The following is a 21,137-nucleotide window of genomic DNA, read 5'->3' on the forward strand; positions in this document are numbered from 1 at the left end:
ATTATAAGTGAAATCATAACTTTACTTCAAGAAGATAAATTAGGATAAAAAAAAAACTCTTGTTTGTAGAATCCAGCCTAACATATTCTCACTTTGTATAACTAAAACTGAGACAGTCTACTTCCTGTAAGTTCCTCCAGTGACTCAATGGTGATTCTCAATACCAAAATCTGTGGAACGATAACTGAACATAATACAGGAAGAGGCGTTATACACAGTCACTTGAAACCGTTAAGAAACTACAAGAAGGGGCGTTATACACAGGCACTTGAAACCGTTCTGATAATACAGGAAGAGGTGTTATGTCCAGACACTGGAAACCGTTAAGAAACTACAAGAAGAGGCGTTATATACAGGCACTTGAAACCGTTCTGATAATACAGGAAGAGGTGTTATGTCTAAGCACTTGAAACCGTTAAGAAACTACAAGAAGAGGCGTTATATACAGGCACTTGAAACCGTTCTGATAATACAGGAAGAGGTGTTATGTCTAAGCACTGGAAACCGTTAAGAAACTACAAGAAGAGGCGTTATACACAGGCACTTGAAACCGTTCTGATAATACAGGAAGAGGTGTTATGTCCAGACACTGGAAACCGTTAAGAAACTACAAGAAGAGGCGTTATATACAGGCACATGAAACCGTTCTGATAATACAGGAAGAGGTGTTATGTCCAGACACTGGAAACCGTTAAGAAACTACAAGAAGAGGCGTTATATACAGGCACATGAAACCGTTCTGATAATACAGGAAGAGGTGTTATGTCCAGACACTTGAAACCGTTCTGATAATACAGGAAGAGGTGTTATGTCCAGACACTTGAAACCGTTCTGATAATACAGGAAGAGGTGTTATGTCTAAGCACTGGAAACCGTTAAGAAACTACAAGAAGAGGCGTTATACACAGGCACTTGAAACCGTTCTGATAATACAGGAAGAGGTGTTATGTCCAGACACTGGAAACCGTTAAGAAACTACAAGAAGAGGCGTTATATACAGGCACATGAAACCGTTCTGATAATACAGGAAGAGGTGTTATGTCCAGACACTGGAAACCGTTAAGAAACTACAAGAAGAGGCGTTATATACAGGCACATGAAACCGTTCTGATAATACAGGAAGAGGTGTTATGTCCAGACACTTGAAACCGTTCTGATAATACAGGAAGAGGTGTTATGTCCAGACACTGGAAACCGTTAAGAAACTACAAGAAGAGGCGTTATATACAGGCACATGAAACCGTTCTGATAATACAGGAAGAGGTGTTATGTCCAGACACTTGAAACCGTTCTGATAATACAGGAAGAGGTGTTATGTCCAGACACTTGAAACCGTTCTGATAATACAGGAAGAGGTGTTATGTCTAAGCACTGGAAACCGTTAAGAAACTACAAGAAGAGGCGTTATATACAGGCACTTGAAACCGTTCTGATAATACAGGAAGAGGTGTTATGTCTAAGCATTGGAAACCGTTAAGAAACTACAAGAAGAGGCGTTATATACAGGCACTTGAAACCGTTCTGATAATACAGGAAGAGGTGTTATGTCTAAGCACTGGAAACCGTTAAGAAACTACAAGAAGAGGCGTTATATACAGGCACTTGAAACCGTTCTGATAATACAGGAAGAGGTGTTATGTCCAGACACTGGAAACCGTTAAGAAACTACAAGAAGAGGCGTTATATACAGGCATTTGAAACTGTTTGTAGTAAACACAAGTGAAGTGTTGTTTCAAATGAGATTGAATATTCTTTACTGAAATCTATACATCAGACACACTTATCAGCACGTTTGTCAATGAATCAAACATAATGTAAAACTTACGATTTCTTATTGTTGTTTCGCTACTAACCACAAAGCCACACAATGGGCTATCTGTGTTTTGTCCACCGCGGGTATCGAAACACGATTTCTAGCAGTATAAATCTGCAGACATACCGCTGTGCCATCGGTGGCAAAAATTACGAACAGAGACAAATGATTCTATGAAGTCCTGATCCATAGAATCAGTAAATCATTAGAATGCAAATCTGTTAATTAATGCGTATTTAACACTCTATAAATACTTTAAATTCGATATACTATGATTTTATTTCTTACCAGAATAGAAAAAAAATTAAACTTTTTAAGGCCTGACCCTAATGTAGAAAGTTGGCTGGGATGACAAAATATTTTAGAAATTGTTGTGCTCTACGTTTGGTTTTCTTGGTTTTTTTGTTTTTTTGTACATTCCTCGTTCCCAGGATACTGTTTCAGTATGCAACAACAGAGGGCGTTATATTCCCAGTACATGTTGATAAGACATGTGTTATTACGTTAAAATTTAATTAATGTGCACTTTGTTTGTTTGTTTTTGAATTTTAAATAATAATATTAAGTATTATAAATATCCAGAAATAAAATGGAACATTTGCGATAAAATACAGGATTTTCTGTCACATCAATTTAACTCGTCACGTAAAAAGATTGGTTATTTTCAAAGTTCCTGGTGATTCAAGTGCTTTTAATTACTTGATACGTAAAAATCAATAACAGGCGAAACACGTCAAATCCTCGTGCAACTACTAAATATCACGTTTTCAAGTACAGACCTTATACTATGAACATAATTAAATTACAAAGTAAAAACTAGCGTGGGGAACATACTGAAGCATTGTGTATGGTTTGGTTTGACATTCAAACAAAACTACACGAGGACTATCTGCGCTAGCTTTCCCCAATTTAGTAGTTTAAAACTTGAGTGAAAAGTAGCTAGTCATCGCCAGGCACCGTCGACTCTTGGGCAACTATTTTACCAACGAATAGAGGGATTGACCGTTACATAATAAAGCCCCTTATGGCATGTTTGGCGAGACGGAGATTCGAACCAACGACCTTACGCTTATGAGTCAAGCACCCCTAACCATCTTGCCATGCTGGGCCAATTATTGTGTTCTCTCTTGGTAAAAAACAAATAATAATTTCACTGAAGTGATAAAGTAAAGTATTGTGCGTATGAAAACTTGGAAGATGTAACATATATTGTGGAGCAACAAGGTGAATCTCGTGAATTCAAACGAGAAAACGTGTTGTAAACAATAATTAGTATATTTATCAAACAAAATAAAAAACTGAAATGATGTCGCTATTACAACAAGCAAAATTACGTGTGTCTTCATACAGGGGCTCTTCACACATGTAACTTTATACCTTCAGCAACATAGCTACTTTCTATCAAATTGCCCCCTAGTGGCGCAACAGTATGTCTGCGGACTCACACTGCTAAAACCAGATTTCGACACTCGTGTCGGGCACAGAACAGTCCGTTGTGTAGCTTTGTGCTTAGTTCCAAAGAAAACCTGCCGCTTGGGGCGCTGCGCTGATTACACTTTTTGGCAAAGTGGGACTTCTTAGACACTTGTGATCTTTATTATGTATATAAATAACTATTTACGTTCTGTATACTTTGTGGGTATACATATCATACACTGTAGCATAGGATTATATTATTTTAACTTTTTATAACGTTTTTACAAAGATCTATGAAATGAAAAGCCTGGGAACCACAACTGTGAATAAATTATAGCTTTTCCTTTGAAACAACCTACCGTATCTTCTAGCTGCATTTGTCGTTTCTTTTTGGCCAGTTGCCTCTGTTTTCTACTCTCTGGAAGAAAAAAACAATCGTACTCAGTAAAATTCCAAACATGTTGAAGATTAAGAAACTGTAATACGAGAGTAGCGCCATCTGCTGCACATGTTTGCATACACACTTTAGTTAGATGTAACTTTAACAAATTCTTGGCGTTGGTTTGTTGAATTTAAATATGTTTTATACACACCAAACTTAAAATATATCACTTGAGATTTTTAACGTAAATTTCACCAGATAACGTTCATTAAAATTTGGAAGTTTAATTCATACATCTGGAAATACTTACGTAATACACACAAATCCCTATCAACTGCAGTACAGACTAATATAGTAGAGTGTAATACGTTCTGGTGCCTAGTGTTAATAACACTTGTTAATTATTATTCGCAAGTGTGTCTGAAAAGACATCTTTGTTGTGTAATGTGTAGATTACATATTAACTGACAATACAAACCAAAATTAAGTTATTTTATACTATTACCATGTATTTCATATCGTTAAGATATTTATAATACATAACACAGCTAAGTGTAATAACGTTTTAAAAAGAGTATTTATTTGTAATTAAGCACAAACAACACAATGGGTTGTCTGTGCACCGCCCACCACGGGTATCGAAACCCAATTTTCGCGTTTCAACTCCTCAAGCATACTGCATTGCCACCGGGTAGGGCAGGAAACAAGTGAGCCTTAATAAACTGAAAAACATTGTTTTAGCAAACTAGAAAAGACAGAGTCTCAGTAAACTTAAGAAGACAGTCTTAATAAACTGAAAAACATTGTTTTAGCAAACTAGAAAAGACAGAGTCTCAGTAAACTTAAGAAGATATTCTTAATAAACTGAAAAACATTGTTTTAGCAAACTAGAAAAGACAGAGTCTCAGTAAACAAAAGAAGACAGTCTTAATAAACTGAAAACAATGTCTTAGCAAACTGGAAAAGACAGAGTCTCAGTAAACTTAAGAAGACAGTCTTAATAAACTGAAAAACAATGTCTTAGCAAACTAAAAAAGACAGAGTCTCAGTAAACTTAAGAAGATATTCTTAATAAACTGAAAAACATTGTTTTAGCAAACTAAAAAAGACAGAGTCTCGGTAAATTTAAGAAGATATTCTTAATAAACTGAAAAACATTGTTTTAGCAAACTAGAAAAGACAGAGTCTCAGTAAACTAAAGAAGACAGTCTTAATAAACTGAAAACAATGTCTTAGCAAACTGGAAAAGACAGAGTCTCAGTAAACTTAAGAAGACAGTCTTAATAAACTGAAAAACAATGTCTTAGCAAACTGGAAAAGACAGAGTCTCAGTAAACTTAAGAAGATATTCTTAATAAACTGAAAAACATTGTTTTAGCAAACTAGAAAAGACAGAGTCTCAGTAAACTAAAGAAGACAGTCTTAATAAACTGAAAACAATGTCTTAGCAAACTGGAAAAGACAGAGTCTCAGTAAACTTAAGAAGACAGTCTTAATAAACTGAAAAACAATGTCTTAGCAAACTAGAAAAGACAGAATCTCGGTAAACTTAAGAAGATATTCTTAATAAACTGAAAAACATTGTTTTAGCAAACTAGAAAAGACAGAGTCTCAGTAAACTTAAGAAGACAGTCTTAATAAACTGTAAAAGACAGAGTATTAGTGAACTAAACAAAACAGTCTTAATAAACTGTAAAAGACAGAGTTTTAGTGAACTAAACAAAACAGTCTTAATAAACTGTAAAAGACAGAGTATTAGTGAACTAAACAAAACAGTCTTAATAAACTGTAAAAGACAGAGTATTAGTGAACTGAACAAAACAGTCTTAATAAACTGTAAAAGACAGAGTTTTAGTGAACTAAACAAAACAGTCTTAATAAACTGTAAAAGACAGAGTTTTAGTGAACTAAACAAAACAGTCTTAATAAACTGTAAAAGATAGAGTATAAGTGAACTAAACAAAACAGTCTTAATAAACTGTAAAAGACAGAGTATAAGTGAACTAAACAAAACAGTCTTAATAAACTGTAAAAAACAGAGTATTAGTGAACTGAACAAAACAGTCTTAATAAACTGTAAAAGACAGAGTATAAGTGAACTAAACAAAACAGTCTTAATAAACTGTAAAAGACAGAGTATTAGTTAACTAAACAAAACAGTCTTAATGAACTGTAAAAGACAGAGTATTAGTGAACTAAACAAAACAGTCTTAATAAACTGTAAAAGACAGAGTTTTAGTGAACTAAACAAAACAGTCTTAATAAACTGTAAAAGACAGAGTTTTAGTGAACTAAACAAAACAGTCTTAATAAACTGTAAAAGACAGAGTATTAGTGAACTGAACAAAACAGTCTTAATAAACTGTAAAAGACAGAGTATAAGTGAACTAAACAAAACAGTCTTAATAAACTGTAAAAGACAGAGTATAAGTGAACTAAACAAAACAGTCTTAATAAACTGTAAAAGACAGAGTATAAGTGAACTAAACAAAACAGTCTTAATAAACTGTAAAAGACAGAGTTTTAGTGAATGGAACAAAACAGTCTTAATAAAATGTAAAAGACAGAGTATTAGTGAACTAAACAAAACAGTCTTAATAAACTGTAAAAGACAGAGTTTTAGTGAACTAAACAAAACAGTCTTAATAAACTGTAAAAGACAGAGTTTTAGTGAACTGAACAAAACAGTCTTAATAAACTGTAAAAGACAGAGTTTTAGTGAACTAAACAAAACAGTCTTAATAAACTGTAAAAGACAGAGTATTAGTGAACTGAACAAAACAGTCTTAATAAACTGTAAAAGACAGAGTTTTAGTGAACTGAACAAAACAGTCTTAATAAACTGTAAAAGACAGAGTTTTAGTGAACTAAACAAAACAGTCTTAATAAACTGTAAAAGATAGTCTTGATCATTTGTGTAAGACGGAACCTGGGTAAACTTGGTGGTTAGAGCGTTCGACTGTCGAGCTGAAGGTCTCAGTTTCGAATCCGCGTCACTAAATATGTTTGTTCTCGGCCTCTCGAGTGTGAAAATTCTTAGTTTATAAAATTACCATCCGATCCCCAAACTAGTTGGGAGTATGATCGTTACGGAAAAGTCATATTAATATATTATGTGAGTAAATCTTGGTAAATATTGACACCTATTTCAACGTTCACAAACTGTGAACGTTCAGCAACGAATACAATTTTCTTTTTTTTCTGACACAAACGTTAACTAACTGCTTAAAGAAAAATACCTAATCTCTTCAAAAGTTATTGTTTCAATTTTTCGATACGTTAAAAAAAATCAGTAATTTTTTATTTCTTCAAGGAGAATGAGAAAGATCTGGTAATTACATATTAGTCCAACAGATGTCACGTCACTACCATATTACTTATCGCAAACTTCCTTAAGAAACTTTAAATATCTTTGATTCTTTTACGTCATTTGTCATCAGAGATTATAGCAAATAATCTTCTTATTGACCTTTCAGGTCAAAGTTTATCTAACATTAAAATTATTTAATGTGATGTGTTAATTAAAGATTACAACGATTTCATCGTTTTACGTCAACAGTATTTATTACTGTTAGATACTCTTTATAAAAGGTATCAAAAGTATATATATATAAACAAAATTAAATTAAAGACGCTGCATATATGGACAGAGGTTAAGACTAATAGATAGTGTATCCCCATATTAATGCGGTTTCTACTTCCGCAGTCACTTCCAAAACCCAGGGAACATTTTATATCCCACATTATAGCCCGTATCCTGGGGATCCTTTCAATTTATGCATCATTCTTAATTTAATTAGTTGTTGTGGTTTGGGATTGTTTTTCTTTTTTTGGATGTCGTTTATCACAAGTTTGGATTTGCTGATTTTAACGAAGTCCTTTCTTCTGATATTTGGCCAGATAGTTATGGTGCTTAACTCGCAATCTGAAGATTCTGAGTTCGAATCGCCGTCTCACCAAACATACTCACCCTTTCAGCTGTGCGGGTGTTGTTATGTGACAGTCAATCCCATTATTCGTTGATAAAAGAGTTGACGATAGGTGGTGATGACTAGTTGTTTTCCCTCGAGTCCCTACACTACTAAAATAGGGACGGCTAGTGCAGATGATAAGTGTCATGTAGCTTTGCGCGAAATTCAAACAAGCTTTTTGGCTTTATTTTGCTTGACTGTTTAAGTATTAATTTACAATATATATATATGTATATTATAAATGTGTTTTCGATATTCGTGGTGACCAAAGCACAGATAGCCCATTATGTAACTTTGTGCTTGACTACAGATAAACAAATATGACATTCATTGTTAGTTGTGATGTCATTTAGTGATAAATTAGAGTAACCAAACATTATCCAAAACCCACAAAGGGACGTTTGCAGCCTAGTGGTTGGCTTGTCGAGGACCCCCGCTAGTACAGCAGTAAGTCTACGAATTTACAAGCTAAAATCAGGGGTTCGATGACCCTCGGAGGGTTCGGCAGATAGCCCGATGTGGCTTTGCTATAAGAAAAACACACACACACGCACAGCTTGTCGAGTTGTGAATTAGAATAATTAAAGGGCTAGATAATTCGTAAGATAATATTGTTTTATAAATTCTTACCCCTAAACCATTGTTGTCTAACTGATCGTTGTTGCCTAGTTGTTTCTCTACAAATTTATTTAGTATAAAACTTAGGTAATTTCTAATTATGTTCTTAGAAGATAACCTGGTGACTTGACGATAAATCTGGTGGCTTTGGACGCTAAAGATCTGGTGGGCACAGCACAAATTTCTCCTTATGTTGCATTTCACTTAACAAAATAATTAAGAAGGCCAAAGGTAGCACAGCGATTCGCGTTGTGGTCTTTGGATCCGTGGTTTGCTCCCCGTTACCACCGAAAATAAATCACTTTGAGACCGTAGGACGATTAGAAAAACGGTATTCAAATCCCACTATACGATTAAACAAGCCCACGCGAAATTCAACAACTGTAATAACAGAAGTGGATTGTTAGCTAAACGAGACTTATCTGCGCCAGCCGTTCCTAATTTACAGTGTAAGACGAAAGGGAAGGCAGCTAGTTATCATCACCCACCGCCAACTCTTAAGCTACTCTTTTACCAACGAATAGTGGGACTGACCGTCATATTATAACGCCCCTGCGGCTGAAAGGACGATCATGTTTGGCGCGACAGGGACTCGAACCTGGGACTCTCATATTACGAATCGAACGCTTTTACTACCTGGCCACGCCTAGCAACAGAAGTGGTAAAATGCTGAGTCACAGAGGGCTGTGTTTGATGCTGTTAATGTTTTTCTTCGATCATTCAACATGATTGAATTGTAAATATTGTACTTCCTTTTCTTACCTTGGGAATTTATGGGATTATCTTTATCGGGATTCTTGTAGCGAAGTTGATTTTCAATACTGAGGCGGACCTTTTGGGCGTCTTGAAATCGAATTTCTGGATCTCCAGAAAGCTGAGTTTTCATACGACCAGATTTTGTACGTTGGGGAGCGCCAGCACCAGGCTTACCAAATCCAGTCAACGTGTTCTGAAGAAATGGCGTCAGTGAAACAGGTTTTAATAAATACAGACTTTTCAAGTATCACTCGACATTGTGAACTTGTTCCATTAAAATCATTTGATTATTAATGAAAAATGCATAAGTTGAAGTCATTTACCTTTCTTTGTTAATAATGAAAACTTTATCAAGTATTTCAATTTTTATTAATTCGTACAAATTAATTTAAATTAGGGTTATACTTGAAATAAACTTTAAATCAAATTAAAGAATGCTTCACATTAATTCTTACCCCTAAAACGTTGTTGTCTGACTGATCATTCTTGTCCAGTTGTTCCTCTGTGAATTTAGTCCTCTTTGAATTTTCCTGTAATTTATCACAACATTCATCAAATGCGTCAGTTCTCACATCGAAGTAAAAAAACTTTCTCATTCTCTCATACCTTGAAAACATTTTAACAGATGGCGCAAAAATGATTTTTTCTGAATAAATAAAACGTATTCGTGAAAGTGTGCTTCATATGATTTTATTTCAAATTTTCTGACGTGTAACACAATATATTCTTCTGTGCAAAATTTATTAAAGCTGTTCAGCTCAATAACGAACAAAAATGGAACATGGTTTTCAAATTGTGCTGCCATCTAGTTGTGTATCTAAATTCATTTTGGGTTATCATCAAGACAATGTGTGATCAGTGATGTTGAGAAAACCCACTTGTAGAGAAAAATATATGTGAAAAACGGCTCGTTTGGATTGAGAAAATTTAATGTAGAGGAGCGAACAACGTTTCGACCTACATCGACAATGTATGCTTCATACGTTTTTATTGCAAATTTTTGAAATGTAACACAATATATTCTTCTGTGCAAAATTTATTAAAGCTGTTCAGTTCAATAACGAACAAAAATAGAAAAAGGTTTTTCGGATTGTGCTGCCATCTAGTTAATGTATCTAAATTCATTTTTGGTTATCATCAAGACAATGATGTATATTAAAGTAAATAAAAACAAACACTTGAGTTTTATTAATGAAATCTGCTTCTTAATAACTAAGAAAAACAATGGCATTCATTTTGAAGAAACCCCTTCAAGCTTTTCTTATTAATTTATTAGTCTTCTTTCAGACAAAATAATGTAATATAATGAAACCAACCTCACCAGGAACTAACAGCTTCAATTTCAAAACATTTTATAGGCTTAATGGTAGGCACAAGTATACATAAAGTAGAGAAATTACATTCAAACTTACAATAAATCATTTATTTCTAATTGAAAAAACAACTTACCATTGGTGCTCCAGCCCCCGGCTTATTCCAAGGGTTATACCGTACCAACATTTCCATGTTCTGTAAAATATCACAAAGGAGGTGACAACAATGCTCCAAAGCAAAATTATTCTTTGAAACAACTACACGTACGCTTATGTTATTGGTCAAGCATATCAAAGTTTAAATATTAAATATCATTAGTGCCCCTGCTAGTACAGCGGTATGTCTCCGGATTTACATCGCTAAAATCAGGGGTTCGATTCCCTCCGTGGGCTGAGCAGATAGCCCTTTGTGGCTTTGCTATACGAAAAACACAAACAAACAAATATATCATTAGTACGTAGAGTCGTCAGTACTTGGAGAAACCTCCTAATTGCAGAATTGAAAAAAAAAACAGAAACAACTATACGTTTCACGAATACATCCTTTATCACTGTTAGGGTTTAACCTATAAAGGCATCTTCAGGTACAGACTCAAACAATTTGGAAAGAGTTGTTTGTTGTTTTGAATTAAGCAAAAAGCTGTACAATGGGCTATCTATGCTCTGCCCACCACGGGTATCGAAACCCGGTTTCTAGCGGTGTGAGTCCGCAGACATACCGCAGTGCCACTGACGGGCAATTCTGGTTTTAAGATAAATAACTCTTAGAATTTAAGCGTTCCAAGAATGAGCCTTCATTTTTTTTACTTTTAAATATAATGAGATTTTAAAGGTTAGGATGATTTTTGTAAACAATAAGACCCAAAGTCCCGAAAACTATTCGGGTCCAGGGGTAATCATGTGCATATGGACCCCTATAATATCATCTATAAGATATTTACTATAAGATACAACTTTCATAGTCTTTTTTTTTTTTTCATGGCGAGGTTTTTAATGCACTCTGAAACATCAATTTGGCAAGCTTTTGTACGGGCCCTCTCATTATTCCAGGCCCGGGGGGGAATTCCCCCGTTACCCCTCTTATCGACGGCCTTAACAATATATAAAATTTACGACCTGACGCTTTTCCTCTTCTTGCTGACGTTGATGGTCTTTTTTAACCAATTTCAGTCTTGACATTTCCTGCGCGACCATTTCGCGGTCCCTCTGGCGGCGAAGAACATCTGCCGAGCTGAAACGAACGTGTTCAAGTGAAAGTAACATCCAAAATAATACTTTCAATCACAGTCATAGTTATTTTATTTCAAATGCGTGAATTAATGTTATTACATAAAGACGTCGCATAAATACCAGCTGGAGTACCCATCCCTTGGATGAAAGTTATGTAAATTAATGGTTAATGACAGGTTATCTTAGGACATGAAAAGTTGTTTCCTTTATATGTAATTCTAAAAGAACAAAATAAAAATCCCATAAAAACTACAAAACGTTGTTGTTTTGGATTAGGCACAAAGCTACGCAATGGGCTATCTGTGCTCTGCCCACCACGGGTATCGAAACCCGGATTTTAGCATTGTACGTCCGCAGACATAACACTCAACCACTGGGGGGGGGGCTTACAAAACGCAAATCTGAAAGTTTTACATATCTCTCCCTGCACACAACGAACCTTCATACCAAATTTGTTGAAGATTCGTCTACATGGGTAAAAACGTATGAATCACATAAGTCCGCAGAACTAAAAGTTTGTATGTACACCCCATGGACCTAACAAATATCCATCAACATCTTGCAAAGCATTTAAATGGGCATGCAACAAACACGTACCCCGCTGGTATATCGGTAAGTCTACTGATTTACAGCTTTAAAATCAAGGGTTCGATTCCTCTCGGTTGACTCAGCAGACAGCTCGATGTGGCTTTCATGTAAGAAAACACACACACACACAACAGACATGACATTTATTTGTTTTGTTTTGGTTTAATTTCGCTCGTAGCTACACAAAAGCTATCTACGCTTACCATTCATAATTTAACAGTGTAAGACCAGAGGGAAGGCAGCCAGTCATCACCACCCATCACCAACTTTTGGGCTACTCTTTTGCCAACGAATTGTGGAGTTCATCGTCTCATTATAGTGTCTCCACGACTAAAAGAGCAAGCATGTTTGGTGTGACGGGGATTCGAACCTGCGACACTCAGATTACGAGTCACGCACTCTAACTACATGGCCGTGTCGGGCCTGTGTAGATTTATGTGACCAAGTAAAACACAAAACCTGTTTTAAATCATGTTCTGCAATTATACGTGTAACTTAATAAGAAAACTTTTACTGAATAAATGTTATGTTTTCACGTATTTAATCTGTTTGTACATCGATTCATCTAAATTCCATAAGTAGAAATTTCTGAACTATTTTTTACATGTATAAAACGGATTAATAGAATTAGTAACATAATGCATGTTGATGTTAATTTACTTTTAAATTAATTAACGTCTGTGAGAAACATAAACATCACGAACTTTGAAGTGTCATGTTGGCTTAAAGCTGAGCATACACAATATCTTACGTCGTTAAGATATCTACCGTTAATAAAATGTTGCAAGAACATAAAACAGACTTTCAATGACTGCATCTGGCTGTCTCCATGACAACGAACCCAAACCTGTAGAGTTCAATGTCATTTCTTCGTGGAAGAACACGTCTGGACGGTTATTTTAGTACAAGTTTAATTCGTCTGCTCTACGAAGTGCATTACCGTTTTTTTTTTTGTCTTTATATCGTAATTTAGTTAAGGGTTGAACATGTTGCTCACGATAACAGAAATTCATGCGTGTAATTTATTTTGTTTGTCAGTTTTCATTATTTTATATAATTTCCATTTTGAGTATAAAATCAACTTTCATACTATTTGAAAACAGGCAGTCTTTCTACAGAATTGTTGAATATGTTTATGAAATTATTCAAAGCCGATCAGATTTAATGTTTCGCTCTTCTTCAACCCCAATTATCCCTCACAAAGACCTCCACTATGGACCTATTTTTAGTAGCGTAAGTACAAACTGGAATAATACATAGAAGCGTAGTACTTCGGCATTTAAAAACAGTTTGTTGAAAGTAAAAGAAGTCCATTAAATGATTGTAACCAAGTGGCTACTGATGATGGGAAAATAGAAAGTCACACATGAAGTAAAGAGCATCAGATTATTTGTTGTTGTTGCTGTTGTTTTGAATTAAGCACAAGGCTACACAATGGGCTATCTGTGCTCTGCCCATCACGGGTATCATAACCCTCTATTTAGCGTTGTAAGTCCGCAGACATACCGCCGAACCACTGAGAGACATTATTATTTATAAATAGCAAAGTATATAACAAATAGTGACCCATTTACGGATTTACTGTTCAGTCAGTGATACATGAAGAAGGACATTGCCGAAAACGTTGTGTCGGCAATAGATAACTTCTTGGTGGTTTGACCTAAAACATTTTCTTTTAACCTTTTTAAAAGCCGTTGTGTGTTACGTCGCATCACGTGATTTTTCCAATTGAGAACCCATTAAAACCAAAATGCATTTATCCAGATAGAACAGTTCGCTTATTGTTTGCCCATTTTAGTGACCGAAGTGGATGGTGACACTGAAACCTTATAAGTGTAGTGTGCATTGGGATCACCCAGCCGAAAGCCAAGTACATAACATTTATCATGAAAGTAAAAAATATGAATCATTCGTTTCTGAATAAAGCTATTTACTGTTACGTCACCAACATTTTTAAGAGGAACAAACTTCTTTATTCAACAGAGACTCGAATAAATCAACAAACATTTTTTTCCAGTTTTGTTGTCTATGCATTTAATTTTGTTCTTTCAGTACACATCACCACCCACCACCAACTCTGGGGCTACTGTTTTACCAACGAATAGTGGGATTGATCGTCACTTGTAACGCCCCCGCGGCTGAAATTGCGAGCGTGTTTAGTGTAACGGGAAAACTTCAAGGTAAATGATAACAACGTTTATACTCTAATTATGATGCTTACGTAAAATACATCAGAAAGAAATTGCATTTCAATACCAGTACGATTTTTCCAGTTTTTATTTTAGTTTTTATTGTAGGCTGGCAAGATAATAATAACAAGAATTATAAACAATTTTCTCTCGCTTGTAAATTTAATAAAATATTTATTTCTATATGTCTACAGTCTTAGTAATCAAAAGTTAAAATTTTAAAGTATTGTTTGGATTGAATCTGTATTGCTTATGGTGTTTTTTGCTGGAACTTTCTATTAGGCTTTTGTACCATTCCTTGTGATCTCTATTATGAACTACTATCTGTATTTACAGCCATTTCTATTTTTCCCAACAATGATTTCATTCATGACCTCAGTTATTTCGAACTATTTTTTAGTCCTTGTTAAAGTAACTTACTAGTTTCTTTTATTGGTATTCTATTTATTCGTTTATACCCTGCTCTTTAGTTATCGTAACTGGATATACACATACGGTAGAGTTCAAAAGGTAGGTCGAGGTACTAGGTTTGAGAAATATTTCATTTCGAGATACTCAAACATTCAATTAAAACAACCGCGACATCTAGTGAGAAGCTTACCTTAAGTTCAACTGATGTACGAATACTCTCGGTTCCCCGTTACATTTCTTTAGCTCTATCGTCTCGACGCTGCCATCTAGTGGAAAATGAATAAAAAATCCATTTTATAAATTAGACACATTTACAGTATTTACGAAAATTCACAGACAACAAAAAATAGTCACCAAATAAAGAAAGAACAGCGTTTTATTAACTAAACAACAAAAAACACGAAACGGTAATTACCACTTTATGTTTAAAGAATCTGCCCGATACCACGAAACGGTAATTACCACTTTATGCTTAAAGAATCTGCCCGGTACTTAAGGTAAAAGTTCACTTAACATCATATTTCCAAGATCTACAATCAGAGTCTAGAAACTTCCAGCAAAGAACTCGGATTAGGATGTCTCTATATGTTGGGTGTTCGAAGTGCTTTGGCAGGTGAAAAGCAAGGATACACCACACACACACGCCCAATAGAGTTAACACCCAGTGACTGGTCTACCATGTGACGTTTTATGACTCAAGTTGAATAAGTAAGGACTCCATCTTACGTATACACACTGTCTGGTCATATGGTAGACCAGTCACTGGGTCATTCTGGTCATTCTGACGCTTCTAGTGGGTATTTACAGTCCTTGTTTTGTCACCCACCCCAATCAACATGAAAGGCGAAACTTAAGTTGTCATAATCTACTCTAAAAGAAAATAAATGAATGTGATTCATACAAAAATCATGCAACAAAATTTTGTGTTTGTGGAAGAAATTCTCTCATTGTAAAGGAGTCTTTACGCTAAGATATGTCCCCCGCTGGGACAGCGGTAAGTCTTCGGATTAACGATACTAAAATCAGGGGCTCGAATCCCTTCGGTGGACACAGCAGATATCCAAACAAACGATTACATATCAAAAGCAACGTACAGATTTAAATGAACAACTGTTACAAGATACAGAAAGTACCTCAGTATCCTGAATTCAACGCAAAACGGTTTTTATCAAAAAATGCCATAACTTTGATAAGTTGTTTATGCAGAGCATTCATAATGAAACTTTGTAGAATGGACGACAACTGCCTGTTGTGGAGACACGAGTCTTGAAAACGAAAGGCAGAAGACTTTCGAAACGTCGTCCTCTACACTTGTGCCTCCGCAACAGACAGTTGCCGTCCATTCTACAAAGTTTCATTCATAAAAGTTATAACGTTATGTGCTGAGGCACAAATGAAAAGACGCGGCATATACTTACAGAGAAAGTTTAACTATAGAGTTCAACGTAATGTAAAATAGATTGAATTTTTCATGTAAGTAAAGAATCCTAAAATAAAAAGATATTTTTAAACAGTTTTTCTAAAAAGTATTCAACACATTGTTTGTTGGTCAACGACTTTTCTAGTTACAGTGTCCCTAATAGCAGAAAATAAAATGTAAAACAAAATACTTTTGGGTTCCCTATGTGCGTATGTTGCATTGAGATGAATGATTCAACCCAATTCTGGTCACTTCGTGAATAAGCAAACAATTAATTATCAGCTATTTTTAGAGTTGGATTATTTACAGCAGGTGCCTGTAACTTACTGGCGATAAATTTCAACAATAAACGAACAGTACACTACCCACTTCTTTTAAAATAATACGTTCAAACACTAGTAAACGTTATTACACTATTACGTATCATAGTTGAATCCAGAGCTTTAAATAATTGTTTATTTTTCGTCAAAGTTCACACAAGCGGGTAAATTCTTTAAGTGCACCCTTTGAGAAAACAATTACTTTTTATCTCTGTTATTACAATACAAGATGTGATACATTCACTTTACAAATCGCCCATTACGATTAAACTCACAATCACGTCAAGCTTTCCTTTTTCACTTTTACTTTCACTTTCACTAACTTTCTTCTTTTACTGAACTTGGTCACCTATATTTACATAAAAGAGACGTTGTGATGTAAAAATTTTCACGTAAAGCAATAGGTAAATTTTAAAAGATTTGAGTAACACGACGTCAATTCACAACGACTGAACGATACAACAAAGAATTCGTAAACAGTTACGCGAGAAAACCTGCGATAAATTATCGCTTCTAAAAATACTAAATTTAACACTCGCACTTTAAAATATATAAATTATAATTATCGTATTAACTTTTAACGTGTATATTTAACAATAAGTCCCTCTGCAATAAAAACGTTTGCAATATTTTTACATTATATACAATGACTATCTTCAGTTCATACATAAAGAATCCTCTTTCAGCCTGCTCCCAAAGTAATATTAATTTATATGACACAATACGTGGACTTACCCACTATGAGTAGTATTTTAAAAAATCGATAATTTCAGAAGCAAAAACGTTTTCGGTGTCTTAAAGAGATTTTTCTAAAATACATTTTTCTGCATCATGATGCCACACTTTTGTAATTTTACTACAAGATATTTCTCTTTTCTATGTCATCATGTCCAACTTTAGGAACTACAATACAAGTGGTTTCTTCTATGCCATGATCTTCAGCTTGAGAAACTACATTACAAGTGGTTTCTTCTGTGCCATGATCTCCAGCTTGAAAAACTACATTACAAGTGGTTTCTTCTATGCCATGATGTCCAACTTGATAAACTACAACACAAGTGGTTTCTTCTATGCCATGATCTTCAGCTAGAAAAACTACATTACAAGTGGTTTCTTCTATGGCATGATGTCCAACTTGATAAACTACATAACAAGTGGTTTCTTCTATGCCATTAAGTCCAAGTTTATAAACTACATTACAAGTGGTTTCTTCTATGTCATGATCTCCAGCTTTAGAAACTACATTACAAGTGGTTTCTTCTATGCTATGATCTCCAGCTTTAGAAACTACAATACAAGTGGTTTATTATATGACATGATGTCCAACTTTAGAAACTACATTAGAAGTGGTTTCTTCTCTACCATGATGGCCAACTTTATAAACTACAATACAAGAGGTTTCTTCTATGCCATTAAGTCCAAGTTTATAAACTACATTAGAAGTGGTTTCTTCTATGTCATGATCTCCAGCTTTAGAAACTACATTACAAGTGGTTTCTTCTATGCTATGATCTCCAGCTTTAGAAACTACAATACAAGAGGTTTATTATATGACATGATGTCCAACTTTAGAAACTACATTAGAAGTGGTTTCTTCTATGCCATGATCTCCAACTTTAGAAACTACAATACAAGTGGTTTCTTCTATGCCATGATCACCAGCTTGAGAAACTACATTACAAGTGGTTTCTTCTATGCTATGATCTCCAGCTTTAGAAACTACAATACAAGTGCTTTCTTCTATGCTATGATCTCCAGCTTTAGAAACTACAATACAAGAGGTTTATTATATGACATGATGTCCAACTTTAGAAACTACATTACAAGTGGTTTATTATATGACATGATGTCCAACTTTAGAAACTACATTACAAGTGGTTTATTATATGACATGATGTCTAACTTTAGAAACTACATTACAAGTGGTTTATTATATGACATGATGTCCAACTTTAGAAACTACAATACAAGAGGTTTATTATATGACATGATGTCCAACTTTAGAAACTACATTACAAGTGGTTTATTATATGACATGATGTCCAACTTTAGAAACTACAATACAAGAGGTTTATTACATGACATGATGTCCAACTTTAGAAACTACATTACAAGTGGTTTATTATATGACATGATGTCCAACTTTAGAAACTACAATACAAGAGGTTTATTATATGACATGATGTCCAACTTTAGAAACTACATTACAAGTGGTTTATTATATGACATGATGTCCAACTTTAGAAACTACATTAGAAGTGGTTTCTTCTATGCCATGATGTCCAACTTTAGAAACTACATTACAAGTGGTTTCTTCTATGCCATGATCACCAGTTTGAGAAACTACATTACAAGTGGTTTCTTCTATGCTATGATCTCCAGCTTTAGAAACTACAATACAAGTGCTTTCTTCTATGCTGTGATCTCCAGCTTTAGAAACTACAATACAAGAGGTTTATTATATGACATGATGTCCAACTTTAGAAACTACATTACAAGTGGTTTATTATATGACATGATGTCCAACTTTAGAAACAACATTACAAGTGGTTTATTATATGACATGATGTCCAACTTTAGAAACTACATTACAAGTGGTTTATTATATGACATGATGTCCAACTTTAGAAACTACAATACAAGAGGTTTATTATATGACATGATGTCCAACTTTAGAAACTACATTACAAGTGGTTTATTATATGACATGATGTCCAACTTTAGAAACTACAATACAAGAGGTTTATTATATGACATGATGTCCAACTTTAGAAACTACATTACAAGTGGTTTATTATATGACATGATGTCCAACTTTAGAAACTACAATACAAGTGGTTTATTATATGACATGATGTCCAACTTTAGAAACTGTATCGCAACAGCATTCAAGCATGTAAGATGACACATAAGAAGTAAGATGACACATAAGAAGTACACACGCTCACAACAGATAGTTGCAAAGCCATTCCATATCAAGGTACTTTCTCTCTGGTTTTTGAAATATGCTTCGATAAGAGGTGGACTTCAAACTCACACACATATAACAATCTCCGTTTCGTGTACCAGAACTACATGTAAGTTACCGGAAAAGTTAAAGGTCTTATGTAGAAATAACTGAAAACAAGTTTAAGGTCGTTCACAAGAAAACAGAAACAAATAATTTATATATTATTCAGTGAACAGCTAAGTTACGATTGTATTCTGAGCTTGTACGTCATTGTGGTAAGATAAGTATATAAATATGTGTGTGTGCGTATTTGTTATTGGCTTAACGTATATATATAATATAATATGACTGGTTTTAGCAACTTTAATCAAACATGCTGTTATTGATTTTAGGTGTGTTAGAATTTCTGTGACATACAGACGATAAATCTACACTGCCGTTGTACATTTCTTTCACGTATAAGTTAAGTGTTTATCTCCCATAAAGCTAAAGCAAAGCTTTGCGCATGTGCTAGTGAGATCGATTTCCTGAATCTGTGTGCACTGACTACAAATGAAACGCGAACTCTGCACAGTTTAATTTGTTTGTATGAAGTTAAACATAAAGTTACCCAATAGGATATCTGTGCGGAAAAAATGAATACTTAAGCAGTTAAGTGAAATAAAAATGGGAAAGGTTTGGTTTGAATTTCACGAAAAGCTTCACGAGGGCTATCTACGCTGGCCATCCTTAAGTTAGCAGCGTAAGACCAGAGGGTGGGCAGCTAATCATCACCACCCACCGCCAACTCTTGGGCTACTCTTTTACCAACGAATAGTGAGATTGACCGTCACATTATAACGCCCCCACGACTGAAAGGGCGAGCACGTTTGGTGTGATGGGGTTGTAGATGGATCTTTACCAAATTTGGTGTGGTTTGTTGGGTACATGTTGTACTTGCGATTTCACATTTTGTATTTTGCAGTTTTTATGTGTGCGTGTTTGTGCGTGTTTTTTTATAGTTACATTTAAGGGAAGCTACTTTTCATGCCCTAAGATAACCTTTCATAACAGAGGACGGGTACTCCAGCTAGTAGACTGTAGATTGTTGGTTTTTAAACTTCTGCTGTATTGTACATAATCATACTTAAACTAAAGGAAAAGCATCTAGTTAAGAGCACCCACCGCCAACTCAGAGTTTACCTACTGCCTGACTGAATATTGAGAATCCGCTATTACTTTTCTAGCGCAATAATGACCCCAAAGTGCGGAGAGCGTTTTCGTAACAAAGGGATTCTAACCACGAACCCTCTAATTCACATTCTAAGCACGATAATTACTGAACTATGCCTGGCCCTTGACAATAGTGGCATTGATTTCCCATAGCAACGCAATAAACAAAAATCGTAATGATTCGTGTTAAACATTTCTTGAACTACGGGAGAGGTCATTATTTATCAGGGATGGTGTCCCTAATTTAGCAGTGTAAGACTAGAGGGAAGGCAGCTAGTCATCACCACCCACCGCCAACTCTTGGACTACTCTTTTACCAACGAATAGTGGAATTGACCGTCACATTATAACGTCCCCACGGATGGGAGGGCGAGCATGTTTGGTGCGACCGAGATTCGAACCCGCGACCCTCGAATTACGAGTCGAACGTCCTAACACACTTGGCCGTGCCGGGCCCATATCTACACTACGCTGTCGCTACAGTAACCAATTTTCTTTTGAATGAATCGTTCAATGTGGTAACTAGTTTGGGTAAGTTATATGATCAT

General features: G+C 35.0%; 1 protein-coding gene across 2 annotated transcripts in view; it reads right to left on the reverse strand.

Annotated features, from left to right (window-relative positions):
* The window catches only part of LOC143238021 (uncharacterized), a 34,828-nt gene that overhangs the window by 12,852 nt on the left and 839 nt on the right, over positions 1-21,137 (reverse strand). For both annotated transcript variants that reach the window (XM_076477903.1, XM_076477902.1), the window contains exons 2-7: positions 14,878-14,953; positions 11,386-11,500; positions 10,406-10,465; positions 9,412-9,486; positions 8,963-9,149; positions 3,589-3,647 (exon numbers count right to left, since the gene is read on the reverse strand). In XM_076477903.1, the coding sequence (XP_076334018.1) occupies positions 3,589-3,647; positions 8,963-9,149; positions 9,412-9,486; positions 10,406-10,465; positions 11,386-11,500; positions 14,878-14,953 (572 nt within the window). The remainder of the gene's footprint in view (positions 1-3,588; positions 3,648-8,962; positions 9,150-9,411; positions 9,487-10,405; positions 10,466-11,385; positions 11,501-14,877; positions 14,954-21,137) is intronic.

This window comes from Tachypleus tridentatus, chromosome 13 (genome assembly GCF_004210375.1).
Source record: "Tachypleus tridentatus isolate NWPU-2018 chromosome 13, ASM421037v1, whole genome shotgun sequence".
Lineage (NCBI taxonomy): Eukaryota > Metazoa > Arthropoda > Merostomata > Xiphosura > Limulidae > Tachypleus > Tachypleus tridentatus.